Raw genomic sequence first — 20,674 nt, 5'->3', positions numbered from 1 at the left:
TGATAATCAATTTTACAATCTATGAATTTTTTTATTTATTGTATCTGTGACCTTTTAGTCAGTTTAGTGAAAAAACTTTATGTTTTGTAAGTACTGAATCCTTTTAATTTCAAAAGGTTGCACAATAAATTAATACAGATGAATTAGACGTCCATTCCATTGAAATGCAAATATGAGTAAATTATAAAACATTCTGTTTTTTAATTAAACATATGAATTCAGTTTCTCAATTTAACGTATAAATTATTTTTTAATAAGTAGTTTTTACATTTAATTAATTTAAGTTATTACTACGTTTATAAAAAATTATTTTTTAACTAAATAACGTTACGATATAGTGATTTACATATGTAATCAGCTGAAAACGTCAGCTTTTACTTTCGTTCGTTTATTCGCGTTGCGTGTGAAGTCCTGTAAAATTTTTTCCATAGCTGCTGGATTGTCTCTTGGAACCTATAATAATGAACAACACAATTAATAAAAAATTATAATATCTACATTTATATTAATATGTATGTATATATTACTCATGTAAGATTACTATCTTAAGCTTATGAGATAATAAATAATGCCAAATCAGTAATCGCAATTTTGTTCACTGTCATATGTTTCTTCATCATGATGAGTAATCGTAACGTAACATGAAAACCTATTAGTGATGAAATCTTCTTTGCACAAGTTGCGACAACGTTACGCATGAACCAAATCAACGTCTGAATCAACCTCTGTTTCGATTTAGAATTTGCTCCTCGCAAATTAAGCTCGAGAATCGCTTGCGGTTGTATTATTATAAATACGGAAGTTAAATGAGAGGAGAGAAAGCGCTTGGTATGTATGCGTACCATATGTCCGGCTCTGTTGACCCAATACATTCTGAAGTTATCTTGAGCCTTGGAATAACCCTCGACAAAGCCTTCAGCGAAGAGCGGATATCTAGCTGAGTTTTTCCAGGTGTTGGCTCCTTTCCATTTTAGTTTTTCAACCCAGAGAAGAGTACCTAAAAGTAAGAATACATCAATACCAAGGATTATACAAGATTATAATGAAAACAACGAAATACAATGCTCACATGACGATATGCTAACAGTACGGTAGTAAACTGACGATATTGACTTACCCGGTGTATCGACAATTAAGTCCATATGCCCGGTATATACGAATACATCCAAATTGGTTTCATTAAGTAACAGTTCCACTAAAACAAGATATTTATATTTCGACGATTAGATTACATTATGAAAAACGATTACTGCCATTACAGAGGAATAATAAATATTTATTTCGCGAAAAATCGGATTTCAAAATAATGTAAATGAATATCAGATTACATATCATTATACATATAACAACAATAAATTTATAGAGAGAGATTTACGTTTGTAGAAATTCATATATTATTATAATTTATAGATATTTCATTTTGCGAATTCAAAATCAGTAAGTCAGTATTTAAAACTAATGTTGAATGTTCTTAACTTCAAAAGATTGCACAATAAATTAATGCAGATGTGAATCAGACGTGTCCATTCTATTGAAATGCAAATATGAGTTTGTAAGACTGTAAAAAATTTTTATTAAACATATAAATTCAGTTTCTTCATTCAACATATAAATTACTCTTGAATAGGTTTTTCAGCGTAAAGAAATCTGGAAAAAAATTGTTTTAATATGACTGATCTACTATCTTATCGAAACAAAAAGAATATAAGAGAATTCATCGATACTAATGTATAATAATAACCGTCTGGAGGCCGACGAAGGCGTCTATATTTTATGCTTTTTCTACTTGAAAATAAGTGGTAAATATCCACGCTAGTTCTTTCTTTTTATTTATGTTTCAATGATACTCTTTTGGCATACTCTTAGCTGATACCTGTGTGAATGACAGGCTTCATAAAGTCTTCTCTCAAGTAAGCGAAAACTGTGCTCGATTGGTTGCCGTGATAGATTTGAAGGCCGAGCGCTTTCTTCACCGGACCATTCATCAAATCTTCAAGCGACATACTTGAACTAACTTGAGGTTGGATGAAATTTCGATATATGGTGTCTACAATTGTTATAAAAATAGATGATTATAATTATACTTATTATTTCGACATTCCAATAATTGGATTCTAAGACAATATTTATCATTATATAACATAGTATCATATGGCTATGTATACCTTCGTCAAAGGACTGTACATCATCCAATACATTATATAATGTTGAATCTTGACATCTTATTTTCGTAAGGATATTGTAGAAGTCGATGTTACAAGTCTCTTTAAAAACGACGCTTTGGGTTTGAGCCCAATATTCAGTCGCCACTTTCCATTCGCCAGAATCGATTTGGTTCTTTGTCTTTTGAGCAGCGGCATCGATTTTTTTAAAACCTTCCGTGTCAACCATACCCTATAAAACATGTGTTAGTTTTGAAGGATTTTCTAAAAACGTTTTGTAAGTAACAAAGAAAATTTTATGTACAAATAACTGATTGTACATATAATTAACTGATCCAAATCAATATTTTTTTTCTCTATTGAAAGAAAAATTTAAATCTTAAGTTTTTATTTAATAATTATTAAATAATTTAATTTAATAAAATTGAAATTATCTTTAAAAAAATGAGTCTTTTCTCTTGTTTTTATGCTGTTATACAGCATATACAGTAAAGAATGATTAAATAATACCGTGCTGAGTAAAAATGGTGCCCACGTCAGTACAGAATCGATAGGAGAAATCCAAGCATCTCCGAGTGCGACTCCTTTTAGATTGCTCTTGATGGTGCCAGCTTTCTGTTCCTGCGAAAAACATTTCTATTATAAAATCGAAATCTTGAAATACGTTACGACTTCACAAGAATGTTTGCCAAAAAATACAACTTTAAAATCATAAAAGGCGACAAAAATAAGGCACACAATAAAAGGAATCTTAATAGTATTTCTTACTCGATCCCAGACAAGTGCAAACTCCGCACCCATTTTGCCACCGTATGATTCCGTGGTAATATACGTCGGGACATTTTGAAATTTCGGTAATTGCTTGTAGAATCCTCGCATACACTCTACAAGGTCACTCGCGATCTCAGCATTTGTCTTCACAAATCCTGATGCAGTTTCAGCATAACTGAAACCCGCTCCAACAGGATTATCAATGAAAAGAACATTGTAATCCTTGACCTATAGCAGAAATATCGGAGAAATATTTATGATAGACTATACTCACGAGTTCTTTTAATTAATGTATCTCATGATTATAATATACATGATAAATTTTGCACATATTATTACCCAAGTATAATTTCTTGGTTTCAAGTTTGTGTCGAGGGGACCCAGTTCTTCGAAATTTCCGTATGACGTTGAGGACGCACCCGGTCCACCTTGTAACCAAATGACTAATGGCCTATCGTAGTATGAATTCACATTTGCCGTAGTATAATAAAGCCACCAAAACATATTCGCATAGGGGCGTACTTGAACGTAGCCCCATTCTTGTTCCCCAGGACCGAATCCTTTTCTTCCTTAAAAATTTTTTAATTATTAATAATGGAATAAAACTTCTCAGTATACATTGAAAGATATATTAATTAAGTGAATTTTATATATATATATATATATATATATAGTGAAAGGAAAATATGTTTTTTCTAAAATCGTTTTTCAAAATGTAGCAGTTATGTGCATATTTCAATAAAATTAAGTTTAACAGAACGTTTTACATATAAACGGTGATTCGAAAGTTGGCGACGCGAAAACGAGTAGCAAAACTGAAACGATATGTGTTTGTCGAGTGAAGGCCTAGGTAAATTTGTCAAGCTTTAAAAGAAATGACAAAATCAACTTTCGCGACGTCCTGTTTTTGCTATGATGACCTAAAGTCATCCTAACAAAAACAGGAATGCAGCAATCGAATTCTTGGTCGCTTACTTTATACAAATTTGTGATTTGCATAAAATTTGAATAAAAATATATATTCCGATAGTATCAATAGGAGGATAGAAGTATCAATAGGAGAAAAATATTCTCGGTAAATAATGTTCACTCGCTTTTGAAAATGAAGTTTCGGCTATGATTCGACTTATTCACATTTTGCCATTAAATTCGCATATTTGTTGCATATTGCAATCTGTGTAGTAAAAATCTTACGCGCCAATAATTGTCTTACCGATGCTTCCAGAAACAAGGAACAACACGGCTAAAGTATAAACAAGAAAGCTCTGCATCTTGATTTCTGCAAGATTCTAGAGAAACTAATGAGTAAGGTTGATATTATACGAATGCTTTTATGCTCTTTATCTACTATGTCGATAAATATAGATTAGATATATACGTCATAATCATTGATCATACAATCTACAGCAGTTACATTGATTAAATTCTTTGATTAATTATTTAATATCTCTGCTTTTTTTGTTTAACTTCTTTATTTGTAATTAGCTGCGTGATGGATGTAGTTATCTGACAGATAACCGGTTTTTCCCATTGTTTTCTTTATCACAGCGATGTTCATGATATGTAAGAATAATCTGTAAACTATAATTAAGCTTTATTTTCTTATATCTTTTATTTACAGTAAATAACGAAATATTTGCTATTAAATTAGATATTGTTCCGAATTATAAATGATTACAAACTAAAATTTAACAAAACAATTAATCAATAAAATTATATCAATTAAAATTAAAATTAAAATTAAAATCATGCAGCTTCCAAGAAAACTTTATTTTAATAATATTTTAATTTAAGGGATAGTTACAAATATATATGTATAATGCTAAAAATTTAAAAGATGTGATTAACGACTTTACTAAAAAAAGATGTGTCTACAAATTGGCTAAAAGAGCAAATAACATTGGATATATTAATTTCGTCACGAGACATTTCACAAGCCCACTTGTAATGCAGTTGAAATAGCGATGACTTCGTAATTTGTTGATTTAAAATCAAAGAGGGACATATGTATACTTGAGTACATTAATGGTTCGTGCTTTTATATGAAATGGTCAAATTTTTCTGTAACATTTAAGAACCTTTCTGTTAATATGATCAGTTGTATAATTCAACTGCTTTATGTTCGCGAGAGCGGAAAAAGTCCCGATAAATTTTGTATTATAAAATATTTTTCTCAATGCAGACGCACGTCACCATTAATACACCCGATCGTACATAGCATATAAGCGCATCGACCGAAGAAAATAGTTGCGAAGGAGAAAGTAGCACCGTCATCGTTTAAGTATTCGACTGTTCATGGCGACAAAAAAGAAATAGAGAGAAGAAGAAATGTACATCAATATGTACATGTCGATGATATAGTGCAATGAAACGCAAACGAGATGCATTTTATATTTATTAATCTGATGCTTATTGCCATTCGTGAAATCAGGCTTGTAAACTATAGATCTAAATTAACTTTCCACGCTTGAACTTTAACGCCGCCCGGAAACCATCAAGGAAGACTCGAAAGTACTTATCTCTGGGCATTCTTATTGGCGAAATTGCTACATTGCATGCATTACGTCCTGAGAAAAGCTCGTAACAGCGCGAATGTGTATTACATCATCATGAAAGGCAGAGAGACAATAAGAAATTATTGGAACCCTTTTTAACGGCAATTAATTTTCCAATATACATGCAGCAGAAGTTACGGTATGTACAAGTTGTAAGCATGAAAACCTAAATTTTGTATTGCAAAATTATTTCTCAGAAGAGTTTCTGCTGGCGCGCCACTTGCGTTTTCACGCATTTCACTTCATTTTCTCTGTCATCGCATGATTACGTGAACTCATAATTGATATTCACGCAACGTGCTGCAGAAACGCTTCTCAGTTTGTACTCCATTCTCGACAGGTGTTTCACGATCTATTGCTAGCCCGGAAATTCTTCGCGAAGCATGAAAAAGCCGACTAGACTCTCTCGAGTCTGTCGAAATCGGTAACACGCGGGTACGTCTTGCATAGTCGATCTTCTTATATAGAACAACCGTTTACATGGTTTAACAAGTAGTTGCGCATTAACATAAAAGTACGCGAATGAAATAAGTATGTCAAGTGCGTACAATACTTTAATTTGATCATGATAAAGGACAAGTTTATTCAAAAATTGATTGGACATCTTTTATTTGATGTCAACAATGATTCTTAAATGAGATTAAAGGCATTTTCATGTTTTCATTTTTTAATAGAAATAATTACTATAAAAGATGAACTTTGCTACCACTTTTTTACTTACACGTATAATAATTAATAAAACATTGCTATTTGAATTAATAGATGTGTTAAGCCTCATGAAACGTGGACAAAGCGATTTACAAAGCGAGCGCGTTAACATCCCAATTAAACGTCGACCAACGGTGAGTAAGCAATTACACAGATCTATCAACTCGTAGATGTTCCGTGCGGTCGATTCCAGGTAATAAAGATAATAACTGCGAAATAATAACTGACAACAGGATGTTATGGGTATATGAGCTCTCTCTGTGAGAAAGAGTGAAAAAGAGAGAGAAATACAGAATGAGAAATAAAGAGAGAAATTATTAGCGGCAGGTGATAATAAAAGGCAATTCGATCAGCAACCGCTCGTTCTTTGAAAGAAATACATTTTTCAATGTCAACGAGAATCTTTAAAACATTGCAAAAAATATACATGGTTTCATGCGAATCATTATAGCAGATAATGTTAATTTTGATATCACAAATATTTTTTTTCAGACTGTTATGTTGAGGATTATTGTACTCTCATATATCGTATTCTTGAAAGATTTGCTGCTTGAGTTAGCAATTTGCACTCCCGATGTGCCAGAAAGCATGGGAGGCTAAACAAGCTATTAAAATTTGCCAAAAATACATTTGCTAAACCAGTGTGCGCGCTTTCGCGCTTGCTGGACCTATTTGTTTTACTTCGCTTCGAAAGTAAGATGATGTTTGGCAAAGAATAAATATTTTCGAAAATTGTTCCTTTAAAGTGTTTGCGCACATTTTACACTATATTCACGGATGAATATAAGAAATGTTGGAGGAAATACATAATGCGGAAGAAGAGATTCGTTTCCCTATTATTATGATCACTTAAGAGTTGGCCACAAATAGTTAGTTTGCAGACTTGTTTTATCGTGATGAGAAAATCATTATGGAAAATAATTATATCTAAAAAGCGAGGTATCTTATTAGACGACATGGACAACTCTTCTTTCGGAACAACTTTGTTCGTCTTTGATGCAGGAAATACGTTTCCAATTCCGCGCATTTCTATTCGTTTATTCCATTTTGCATATTTTGCGAGAATTTAAGAATTTAATACATACATCTAAATTCTTTGATTCTTTGTTTCCTGAATTATACTGTTTAACTTTCTTTTTGACATAACACTGTTACAACTCGTTGGCATCAAAGATAAATCGCGATGTAATTGCGGAGTCAATTCACGATCATCGGCCTAGATTGCTTGAAAATTGCAGCAATCCCTCACCCAGGTCAAAACTGAAAGTCCGTCTGGCAATGTATATCTATGTGTAATCAACGCGATCCAATACAATACATTCCATATGATATAACGGATACATAGAGCATCTCTCTCTCTCTCTCTCTCTCTCTTTGTATGTAGCGATGCGGACGATCGGTTGTGCAACATGCCAGCAGAATTGCCCGCAGCAACTGTTAATGGATTTCGAGTATGTGTAAGAATGTCTGTGTTATACTTCCTGGTCATGGGAGAAGTCTATTCTCTCTAACTGGATGGTACAGTTTATTATAGTATGCATTATACACATATTCCCTCTTTTAGTAGTACAAGTTATATATAGACATTATAGTGATATCTTAAACGTTATTTTATAACTTATAATAAAAATATGAGGGAACATATAATATATATTTCATTTCTATTTCCGTTTGCATACATACGTCATCAAATGAAATATTAACAACTAATTAATAAGCAAATATTATCAAACTTTTCTGAATTTGCAAGGATTTATTATTACGAATATTATTATTGATGTCTAGACTGATCAAGCGTTAATAATTTATCTTTTAGCAGAAGTGTTACAGAGCGTGTGAAGAGTATTCTTAATACGAATGAAAGGAAATGATGCTACGTAAGAAGTTTAGATCTTAAGATACTTTTATTAGAGAAAACTTGATTATGGATGAGACGTCTCAAATCTCAGTTCTCATACGTAACGTTGAATCCCATCTTATAGCCTCTCTACTGTGCAAATGACTTAGTATGATTATTGCTGTATATAAATGCGGAAGGAAAGCGAACCTTCCGTGATGTCGGCTCGATAAATTTTCCTATGTTATGTCGTTCGCGGTATTGTGCCGATGTATCGCTGTAGGGAAAATAATTCCTTATTTACTGTTTAGTAACACTGCCATATTAAACATTGCTATGTGTTTAGTTACGTATACATCATCTTACTTAATGTTCATAAACTTTTCTTTAAAAGGGCTGATATATAAAAAATTCTAGTATTTTGTTTTACAACGCAAGTGATCAGCCTTCGTTACTCGTGGTCATCGTTATGTTCGTGCCTATCTATTTCAATATCTGTCAAGCAAATTCGACAACGTGTTTGATTACCGTTCCGATCGCGTGTCAGCGGCAGAAATCGCGCATTCCCATGACACAGAGAAAGTAACTGATTCGATTATCTTGAAGACAAAAAATCGAAAAGACAGCTGCTTCAGACGCGTCGAAAGAAAGTCAAAGTGATTCTGGTCCAATACCGTTACTCCCTCAGTGCTTCTCGCTTCCTTGTGTATCATATATCAAACACTCAGCATGTACCATGACATTTTGTACGGACAGATCGTAAGACCGTTGAAGATCATTCAGGCTTAAAAAAGAGAAATCATCTGTCTTCGGATGGTCAATCAAACTTTAATCGTCGATCAATTCTCTCATCTTCGCAACCCATTCTCTTTGAAAATCTTATGCAAAAAAATTTACTTCTTTCACTTATTTTTACATTTAGAATCGTATCTTCCGGTTGTGTGTACCATTAGTTACAGAACTCTCTGCACATACTAATGGCACTCGGTTCTGTTTCCCGATCATCCAATGCAGCCGATGCATCCTATGGCAAATGTAGCGTCGGTGAAAGGCAACTGGGATGCATACACATTTTAGTGCGAGGAGCGACAGTAACCCTGAGGAAGAAAGTCAAAGTGAGACTCTGCAGATGGCAAATGCGAGATGCACATGCACCGAGTGCGAAGCAGGCGAAATTATTCTCACATGCATTATGAAATGCGCTTTTCCGCACTGCTATATCAGGTAGAACGCGTTAATGGCTTGAGGAAAGCACTTCCATGTAATTACAGCAAGACGTCTCGGGATTCATTTATTAAACGTCATTAAACGCGAATGCTGTCAACTAAACCAATTTGTATCATACACTGATACAGTGTTACAATAAGAAAGAGGAAATTCGTTGAAGGTACAATTTGCAACAAATGTATAAAGATATTTTAAACTTTTTTCCATATTGTTGGTAACACTTCTGATATCTCTGCACAATTATAATAGGTAGTAAATCTTGCAAAAATTTATTTCAAAAATGTAGCAAAATATATACATAACGATTTATAGCGATTATAATCTATTAATAATTAAAATATCTAGCAAATTTATGGATTTATGTGCATCGTCTTACATGTATTGTATAATATAAAAATAATTTAAATAATAATTATTAGATAAAAACATAATTTATTTTTATCTAATAATTTCATGATGAGTGTTACTTTTACAGATTCTTCTTTCAGAAATTTTTTGCGGAAATTGTTCGGATATATGCACGACACGTCTTCCTTTTGAAACTACAATACTGCAGTCAGCGATGTGAGAAGTGGTAGAAAGTACATTCCCCTCTCGCGGTAGTGATCGTTCTCTTAAAAGACCCTGATAATAATTACCGAGAAAGTCATTACCGGTTGCACCGGGTGTGTGCATCGCGTGTCATCGGACTTTGTTCGATTACATGTCAACGTTTATAGTCGCCATCGGCAACTTTTGCTGACATTTAAAACCACCTTTTTTAATTTTTTAATCTTTTAATTTATTTAATTCCCATGTTTTATTAAGAAGATTTTTTAACTAGTCTTATTAGTCAATCTTTTTAAAAATCTCACAAATAATTTTTTATATAATCTCCATTGATTGTTTTGCCGTTTTGTATAATTTGTATTAATTAAAGAGAGAGAAATAATTTAATAATTTAATTTAATTTACATAAGCATAAGTATAATTCTTTCCTAAGTTTTGTATGCAAATCATACTTTTTTATGCTATATAATTGGTAATCTGGTTTTAATGATCTCTCATGAGCTTTGATGATTGAATCTGGGTTTAATTTAAGAATTAAGTCCCTTAACTAAGTAATATACCTGGGTCATTGAATTGTAGCATCTTTCACAATACATTCACAAGCATCGTGTAGCAAGTAACATTTGAGAAAACGGGACGTTTAGCTTGGGGGGCACCCCGCATTCACTATGAAGCATTGAACAAGAGAATCCCCTCCTAACTGAAGATGTACACGAAGAGTTGGGACCCCCATGTAGTACCAGCTCTCTTCGTACCCCTCCTCAAAATGTCTGTGTCTAGAGTATCTAGGTGTCTAGGCAGAGGAGCATTCGCTATAAAAGCCTCGAATGTCACGATGAATTTGTCAGAAGAGTGACGAACCGTAAAAAACAACGGCGGTTGTTGCCGTTTTTTCACACCGTGGGTAGCAACTCTTGTGGAGGAAATATGCGGTTTATCCTGGTCAGTGTTTATCGCCGTCTATCACTGTGTTTTCATTCTTCATTTCTTAATCGTGTGTCAGTGCGCCTGTGATGTATGAGGTTTCCCGAACGAAAAGTGACAATATTATCGGTACAATCAGTATAAGATTAAAGAATTGGTCGTATTAGATTTGAGCGATAAGATACATCGCATGACACGATCCGTGGTAATACCCTGTGCGCGTTATCTCTTTAAGTATGACTTGATCAAATAAAATCTGAGAGCAGGTATTTTATTAAAATATATGAAAGATAATAAATTTAATCTACGATCTCCTCTTTTATAATTAGAATACATGGTATTGTTTTATCGATATAATTCTATGAAATTCTTATACTACTGTTTATTTTTATATCAATTCTTCCAATCAAGTGTTTCAAAATTTTATGTATATACATAAGTACTTCAAGATAACTTGATATGTACACTTTAAACATGTTATTGTTTTAGGGTTAATATTAGATTTATCAAAATGGTGCATTTTTGAATAATAAACGTTTCACGTTTTGTGACAATAACTAATAATAACACTGATGAAATCAAGTTTTATTTAGATCTTATTTTAATATAGAAAAATATAGTATGCTCGATTTAATGTTCTTAAAACCGTACAAGATAGTAGTGCTGCATTAAAATGTTAATGGTTATAAACGAACCGGTAAATTACCACCATTTTCCAACGGCAATTGCTATAAGTAGGCATTCTTGTCACTTTTCACTCCGCGGAATGGAAAGTTGTGCAAACGGGAGTCATCGTACTGGAAATATAGTGCGGAACTGTTTCCTATCAATTGCCGTGCGGAAAATTTAATAGACATGATGAGTTATGATACTGAATAGTAAAATCAAAGTCATCGACAGTCAGATGCTCATTTACTGTATTCTATTTGCATAAAATCTTTTAATCTTATCTATTTTATGTATCTTATCTCATAGTATACAAACGAGTGCATTAACATTTTCTCATTCATTCACAAGAATACTTCACGAGACGCAATTTACTTATTGCTTTTTTTACATATATACATTTAAAGCAATTGAGACATATGATTATACATATATACGAAAAAATGCATAATTTCATCAGTATTACAAGGAATTTTGATATTAATGCACTCAACTTTATGTGATGTATTTGAAAATTAGAAATATTTTCGACGAAATAAAATCATTTAGCTAAACTACTATTTTATATATAATAACGCAATACTTTTTCAAATAAGAAGTTTAAATACAGTTTATAACATTTTTAGAACTTGTATTTTGAGATATTTTAAAACTAAATTAGGATATATAAATTAATTTTATTCAGATTTATATAGAACCGAAAAAACTTACAACACTAGATAAATAGAATACGATAACAATATGAACGACAAATTAATTACCAGGTGCTTTTGCATGTCAATGTCCATAAAGATAATATACAAGTATAAAATAATTAGGTAGCGTTGGAGTGAATTGAGAGTAAGCCAAGGTCGTTATTAGTATGTAAATAATATGCAAACAATTATTATTGTTATGTAAATCTGATAAAAAGCAAATCCGTGTGACGTTTGATCAGTATATATAATGAGATGTAATTACTGAAACTTCTACTAACATTATAGCAATAATCGATGCACTACAAAAAACTTTTATTGATTTTAACATTTCTTGACACAATTTTATTTTGATTGTCAAGTACTACAATTAATCACTAAATAAAATCTCGTACAGTTATTTAAATATTCAAGTACCTGTGTACTGAAAATATTTAAGTTCATCTGAATATTCATTATTTAACATGATTATCCATTTAATCAGAGAAAATGTGACAATACTAAGTATTTCTAGATTTATAAGCAATCAAGTCCATCTCTAGACATCTACAGATACATTCAAGTACTACAATAATTATCTAAGTTTGCATGGAATATTCCAGGTCTATCAAACTCTCACTTACTTATGTATTCAAATGAAACATCTAAAATATACATTGAATATCCTCTCTGCTGCCGCAGGGCTAAATGCCGTGACAGGCATTGCCTAAGGGCAATACTTCATAAAAAAGTTTCGAAGAAGTCCACTTTCCAGTTAACCATCAGTACAGGTTCCACGGTCCCGATAGCCCCTTCTGGAAACATGAAGTAAAAGGGTAGGGAGGTCGACCCAATTCACGCTGGTGTTTACACGGCGGACACTTTCATTTTTGAGAGACATGCTCGTAAAGCCGGCAAGCGTGTAGAAATCCACAGGAACCATGGCTCGCGATAAAAGACTACCCGGCGAAAAGCCGAGAAGTTGATGACCGTTAATCGCACGAACGCGATAATTATGGAGCCGCGACACGCTCGAGAGAAAAGATGATTAATTAAACGGAAAGATGACAGCGTAGCTTCCTTTTTACATGTTCAGTCACACAATTAGCGTATCTGTCTTCTTTTAGATGTAGATATGTCTAAAGTAACAATCATGTGAACACCACGATAATTAACCATTGACAATTATCTTTCCTTTTTTCCAAATGCTACATTTAAATTGCTTATAGAAAGAAATTTTTTGATAAGTTATTATAATGAATAAAAGAATTAAAAATGTCATATGTTTATATATTATATCATACATGCCATTTTCATATATATTTTAATATGGTTATTAGCAATTAGATTAATGTACTTAGCAAGTAGATTAATGTACTTAAATGTACTTGCAAATATGTTTTTTTAACAAAATTAATTCAAAAACATTTTTAGGTGATATTATACGGCCTCTTTATCTCCGCGCTTGGAGATCCAATTAGAATAAAAAGAGAGTAAGTACATAAATAATTTATATAAAATATTCCAAAAAATTGCATTTTAAGATTTATTTTTTCTTTGTAACTAAAAATAGATATAACTGAAAGATAAAACGAATAATATAGAATAACACGCATTTGTGTATAATTTTATCGTAGTGAATGTTTTCATCTAAATGTAGATTATAATATTCTATACAACTCAATCTTCTATTCTCACGGAAGAAATACTGCAGGCCCCCCATAAGTTCATATGGAGCACCACCAGCACCATCGTCATCCTACGGAGTACCAAATGCAGGACCGTCTGATTCTTATGGTCCACCTGCAAAATCGTATGGTGCACCTTCTGATTCATATGGTGCACCACCTCCACCTCCATCATCTTATGGTGCACCACCGCCATCATCATCGTACGGCGCACCCTCATCATCTTATGGCGCGCCTTCCCAGAGTTACGGACCACCATCTGGTGGTGGTGGATCTTATGATCATGGCGGTGGTGGTGATTTCGGAGGAGGATCCTTCGGCGGCGGTGATCATGGATCCTTCGGCGGCGGTGATCATGGATCCTTCGGCGGCGGTGATCATGGATCCTTCGGCGGCGGTGATCATGGATCCTTCGGCGGCGGTGATCATGGATCCTTCGGCGGCGGTGATCATGGATCCTTCGGCGGCGGTGATCATGGATCCTTCGGTGGCGGTGATCATGGATCCTTCGGTGGCGGTGATCATGGTTCTTTCGGTGGCGGTGATCATGGATCCTTCGGTGGATCTGGCGGAGGAGGATCGTTCGGCGATGATCACCACGGTGGTGGCGGCGGCGGCGGCGGCGGATCATATGGACCACCTTCGGGATCGTACGGACCTCCAGCGCACGATCAACCGAAAGGCGTATGGAAAAAAAAATTGGTGTGGAAGCCCGAATGGAAACAGATCTGGAAAACGGAGTCAAAAATGACTTGGAAACAAGTGTGGAAGAAGGTGCAAGTACCAGTTTGGAAGGAAATTCAAGTGCCCGCTTGGAAGGAAATCCAAGTGCCGGCTTGGAAGAAAGTCCAAAAGCCTGTTTGGAAAGAAATTCAAGTACCAGCCTGGAAAGAAGTCCAAGTACCAGCCTGGAAAAAGATTTGGAAACCTGTATGGAAGGAAGTTCAAGTTCCTGTGTGGAAAGAAGTTCAGGTACCTGATTGGAAAAAGATCTGGGTACCGGAGTGGGTTAAAATCGGCATACCGGGCGAGCATAACGTGGGCAAGGATCACCACGGTTGGCAGTATACCAGTCACGGTCTCTGGAAAAAGAAGTTGATATGGAAACCGGTCTGGAAGAAAATTTGGCGAACAGAAAAGAAGCAAATTTGGGTAAGCGACAAGAAACTGGAATGGAAGGCTGAGTGGAAACAAATCTGGAAAACGGAAAAGAAGCAAATTTGGGTATCGGACAAAAAGTTGATCTGGAAAGAGGAATCGGTGCAAGTGTGGGTGCCTCAAAAGAAGCAGATCTGGGTCACGCAGAAGAAGCAGGTGTGGAAAGACGAATGGAAAAGCAAATGGGTTCCGGTTTGGAAGGACGTGCAAGTACCGGCTTGGAAGAAGGTCTGGAAGCCCGTCTGGGAGAAAGTTTGGGTTCCCATCGAATCTCATCACGACGACGATCATCATGGTTACAAGTAGATTATCATCATCGAGGACCATGTTCGGTCGACTCGATTTTGCTTCTGTGTTTTTTTCGTAATATCCACATATACAGCCTATATATAAAAAAATCAATCTAAAATGTTAATTGTCAACATGAGCTGTTAACAAAGCTGATCAAACTGTATAAATTACAATAATAACAATTCTTCAGAAATAGATATGCATCTATAGAGAAGAAAACAGGGAGGACTGACCAGTAGACGTATAGCGCACAAAGAAGGAAAAGCTTGTAACTAACGATTAGAAAGCATCGCAACGATGAGATATGCACGAGAGTGAATGATGAAAATTTGCAATTGATTATTTCGATGACACGTTGCATATTTTTCAAACTCGATGGTTCTTCGTAAAATATCGCATGAGAAACAGAAATAGTTGTACATCAAAATATTATCTACGTAGAATATATCTTGAGAAAGCAAGATGCATGCTAATAAATGAATATGAATGAATCGTTCATCAAATGAATTTGTAATAACGTACCTTTTTTTTCAACTATTAATTTGTCAAACTTCAAAACAATTTAAGGGAACGTTTATCACTTATTCATTCGAAGATATTATAATCTACATGTCATCTGCATTAGAGGAAAGCTTTATTATTTTAAATTGTTCAATATCTAACTTGCTTTCTTTTAATCCGAGGAATGAAGAGTCAATCTCGGAATAAAAATTGCAGGAAGAATAATATTTTTTCCTTGTCCATCTTTCATATATCGTTTATAACAAAAACTTTCAACTTTATATGTCAATAGATGATTTATCAAGCCTCAGGATAGCCACATATATATTATTAATATTATATGTAATTAGTTCTTCCTTTGTAAATATCGTTTGATTATCGGGATGCGTGCATATATGTTAATACTTTTTATACGTAAATAATAAATAATTTTTTACATATATACATATTGTGATATCACTTAATATCTAATCTCCTTTGCATTTCAATAATTATGTCCTTTTTTCGTAATCTTTAATACTGAGCTAAGAAAGCAATTTATTTCAATATAAAGATTTTATTTTTACACGATAAAGTTTTATAAACTAAAAATCATATTTAAAATAATTTATTTTGTAATACATTTTTCAATAAGAAAAAGAAGATAAACATTAAAATTGCTCAGTAGTTTATATCTTTTACTTTATCACTTTTATAATTTATGGTTAACATTAAATTTAGTTAAATTACATAGTAAAACATGAGATTGCTAAAGGAACATCTAAACATATAGATATCGAGAAATAAATTTGGCAGTAAAAGACAACTATAATTTTCTGTTAAAGGACTGTTGATTGCAACTCATTAATCATTAAAACTGCTTATTTGTCTTCCCGAACATTAATTAAGATATCGTCCGTGAATAAAAATCACTCATCCATGCTGCCATTAACTCATATTAGATGAAAGTATTATAACTTTTATATGAAGCTATATCCAGCAGGTAGAAATCAAGCAAAAAGATGAGACCAAAGAGAGGGGGAGGGACATGATGCTTTCTAAGGATAAGATGAGAATCGAGTGAGCAAGCATGTCTCAGGGTCTTGAGGGTCGCAAGACGAACTTACGACCTTTACTTTCTCCTGCAACAAGTGTGGAGGCGATACGAAAGGCTATAAAAAAGAGGTTGTAATCAAACTACATGGAGATACCGACCGAAAATGGTCTTCTATACGTTTTCTAATCTCACACGGTTTAATGATTTATACAAATCCTAATGGATACACAAAAAGATATTACCAACGGAAGATTTCACTTCAAAGATAAGCATAATTGATCAACTGATTCCATTTTTGTTATAACATTACAAAAGTGAATAAAAGCATTTCATAAAAAAATTAAAAATAAAGTACAAAACTCAAGACTGCTTTAATTACAAAAAGTGTATCTAGTATATATAATATACGCATTAAATATATGCAAAGTTACACTATTAATTAAAGTCTAATATTTTTACCAAGTAATAGCCAAGAAAATTGGTTAAAGAAACATGATCATAGTTGAAAGAAAGTATGCTTAATAAGGAATATCCTGTGTTTATCTAATAATATACTACACAGAAAAATCATCCATTTTCGGTGCCTTCCGCGGAAACCTAACAAGAGTGCAATTATCTAATAAAAAGTAAAAGTGAGACGCTGTAGAGACACCGAAACAATAGTTGAAATCAGTGTACGCGAAGATGCGTACGGTTCTTGTGATCTTACCTTCCTCATTACCTCGACCTTAATTACAAACGTTCCAGTAGTCCCTCTCTTTCTCTTTCTCTCTCTCTCTTCCTCATCTGGACAAAAAAATCGCTTTCGAGCCTTTCGCCCGGCTCTGTCGGAAGAAGCCTCGAGCAGATTCTCCCAAGCCATTAGCATGTAATGACGCGACTTAAGCTTGAGGAAAAGCTCTGGTTAACGGATTCGCAAGATCCGTTCGGAGAGTGAAAGTGCTCATGCAAGTCCCAGCAGATATATATCACGCGGTCGCACTGCGTGTGACAGAGCACGCTTGATGCACAGTGGTGCCCAAAGTCGGCAAAATTTCAATTTCCTAACAATTTTTTTATTTATATTCATTATGCATCAATAATTACAATCAGGTAGTTGAAAATGCCGATCAGCCAAACAAAGAATCAAATAAACAAAAAAATTAAACTTACAAAGAGGCCTAAAGGGGCCATGGTCACACTGAACTAGCGAAACACAAGTTAGCAGTCACGATGAGAGCGAAATTGAATCATAAATACAGTAGTAAATGTAAATAGTGACAATCCTACGATTAAAATTCTTTGCAGTTCGTAAAATAACAGTTTGCTTTAATAAAACATTTTCACGATCACTAAGAGCAATGACAAAACTTTCATGTGGTAGAAATGTGTCCAGGAAGATTCATATCGGTTTAATGGATTCATAAATTTTCTTCTACATACATGCTAGTATTAGTCACGTGTACGATAAATCAAGTAAATGTAATACTTAACTTGAACATGACGGGGAACACACGACGATACGCCACTACATGAAATAATCTATATGAAATTCAAATACTACCTTATTCTGTTTTAATTTGGACGAACCAGTTTGGGAAGTTGTCCGACCAGGTTTTTTGTAATTTGCTACGTATTTCAGGAAACATCTTAATCTCGATGTGTCAGACCTTGAGCTTAATGTATTGAACTTGACCTTATTTCAACCGGCTCTCGACAGTATAGATATTAGTCATCTACCAGTGGTACTCTGAAAATCAAATGAGCTAATAATCTATAAAATATGACATAAATCGAACACTTTCACGTAACGTCACGGATAATTGCCAGGCGTGCCTACGTGCCTACAATACAACATATCGCTTGGAAAGTGAAATTCGTTTAAATCTGTGATCAACGAAGCGTTATCTAGGTGAAATTACATGCTTAATGATCAGTTTCGTAAGCAACCATTACCTGCGTACGTTTTTCCCATTCGTAATACCATTGATGTCGTATTAACCCATAACGGGTACGGTAGAGCTCCAAATAAATTCTTTTTACGGTAATTCGAAATTACCAGCAATTATAATTTACAACTCGTAATTTTCTTTTAAAAACTTTCTTAGATAAGTTTACGGATCTTGCCGTACTATTTACTTCACAGAAAACGTATCATTATCTTATCAATTATGGGTTTTAATGAGCACCAAATACATATTTACGCGTTTTACAAAAGAAAAAGTTGAAAATTCACGTTTCAAAATTTATCCTATGTAAAAGTATAGAATTACAGAAGACATATTTATTAAAACATTGCAGACTCTGAAAGTATTATTTTTATTATTTTTATATATCTTTTGCAATCTTTCATAGCACATAATATTATAGTTTCTAAAATATAATAAAATGCCAAATAAACATCGTTTTACAAACATTGGTCGAATAAATACTTACTTCATACGATGCGCAGAAATTTCACCTAGATAGGATCCGTCGCTGATCGCAGAGTCAAGGCGAATTTCACTTTCGAATCAAGCTCGTCTTAAGTGCATCGCTTGAGCGAACGATGCACCCGTAACTCTCTACTCATTCGTCAAGTACCACGGAAGGTCGTTTGCGGGTCGCAAACCTGCTCTTGCAGCACGTTTCTCCGTCTCATCGGACAGGGCCGCAAGTCTCCGCACTTGTGGCAGGTGCCAGAACAATTTTTAATGTTCTACCAATCAGGATATCCCGTTTTCTGAAATGCAACACGTGAAAGTGATTCTCTTTGATCGGTTTTCCAACTCGTTGGCTCTATTGCATGACGAATAAACATTTTTCAATTTAAGTATTAGGACGTTATTTAACCGAGCAACTACTTTATATGATTATATATAATTTCGCAGTCGTGAGCATATAAATACATTCATCTTTATTAGAAGAGTACAGTATCGTGTTTTACTCTTTTTTTATGATCATCATATTATCATATCATCATATCATCAATGCTGTCATATCGTACGCAAACTTTACTTATCGTGAATAAGACGAATATATGTTTAAGATCATAGTCTTGACTACTTCCGCGTCGTTATCAAGTTTGACTTGATTATTTACGTAAGTATAATTCACTTGCGAAATGAAGATATATTTCAAAATAAAGTAAATGCGATAAATTTACTTTAATTGCAAATTAGAAAAAAGTAAATATTCTGTTAGACATATACAGGGGTGAGGCACCTAAAACAGGCCACCTGAATATCTCGGCTGTTATTGGTGATAGAAAAAAATGTGTCAGACCAAACTTGCATGGTTTCGAGGGACACATAATTTGTTCTAAATAGTTTTTTATTAGGTGGACGCGTAGAGGTCATATGAAGGAACTTCGTTTTTTTAAATGGTATGATATGTTTTTTACGTACCATCTAGTAGAGCGTTTGAAGATGCGCACATTGATCTACGGGTCAAAATCATTCAAGGTCACTGAAGGCTAAAATTGCTAAGGGCTAGAACTTTTTCATTTCTGAATTTACGGTATTTTCAATAGCAGAGAACTCTGGGCAATATAAGAAATAATGATATAAACAACTCAGAACTTTTCGGAAAAGAAAAAATTTGTAACGGCTAGAACTTTTTCATTTCTGAATTTACAGTATTTTCAATAGCAGAGAACTCTAGGCAATATAAGAAATAATGATATGAACAACTCAGAACTTTTCGGAAAAGAAAAAATTTGTAACGGCTAGAACTTTTTCATTTCTGAATTTACAGTATTTTTAATAGCAGAGAACTCTAGGCAATATAAGAAATAATGATATGAACAACTCAGAACTTCTCGGAAAAGAAAAAATTGCTAAGGGCTAGAACTTTTTATTATTATTAGTATATTAGTTTAAATTATCTAATAAAAATAATTTTATTTCTTACTTTTATTCCTTTATCAAACACACAAATAATCATTAGATAATGACGCGCATTTCAAAT

General features: G+C 33.7%; 2 protein-coding genes across 2 annotated transcripts; one reads left to right on the top strand and one right to left on the bottom strand.

The window, feature by feature from the left end:
• Positions 1-86: 86 nt before the first annotated feature.
• Positions 87-4,234, bottom strand: LOC105286874 (retinoid-inducible serine carboxypeptidase). The gene is made up of 9 exons (XM_026971388.1): positions 4,147-4,234; positions 3,273-3,502; positions 2,931-3,161; positions 2,673-2,783; positions 2,166-2,394; positions 1,874-2,047; positions 1,118-1,195; positions 843-997; positions 87-453 (listed from the first exon to the last, which is right to left on the bottom strand). The coding sequence occupies exons 1-9, from the start codon at positions 4,202-4,204 to the stop codon at positions 355-357; spliced, it is 1,365 nt and encodes a 454-aa protein (XP_026827189.1). The 5' UTR covers positions 4,205-4,234; the 3' UTR covers positions 87-354.
• Positions 4,235-13,740: 9,506 nt separating this feature from the next.
• Positions 13,741-15,683, top strand: LOC105286873 (the record flags this gene model as incomplete). The annotated part of the gene is made up of 1 exon (XM_026975115.1): positions 13,741-15,683. A coding segment is annotated over one exon (1,485 nt), but the record flags the coding sequence as incomplete, so codon positions are not given.
• Positions 15,684-20,674: the final 4,991 nt, after the last annotated feature.

The sequence above is a fragment of the Ooceraea biroi genome, chromosome 1, assembly GCF_003672135.1.
Source record: "Ooceraea biroi isolate clonal line C1 chromosome 1, Obir_v5.4, whole genome shotgun sequence".
NCBI classification, from domain to species: Eukaryota; Metazoa; Arthropoda; class Insecta; order Hymenoptera; family Formicidae; genus Ooceraea; species Ooceraea biroi.
This window is presented reverse-complemented; position numbering and strand designations above follow the sequence as displayed.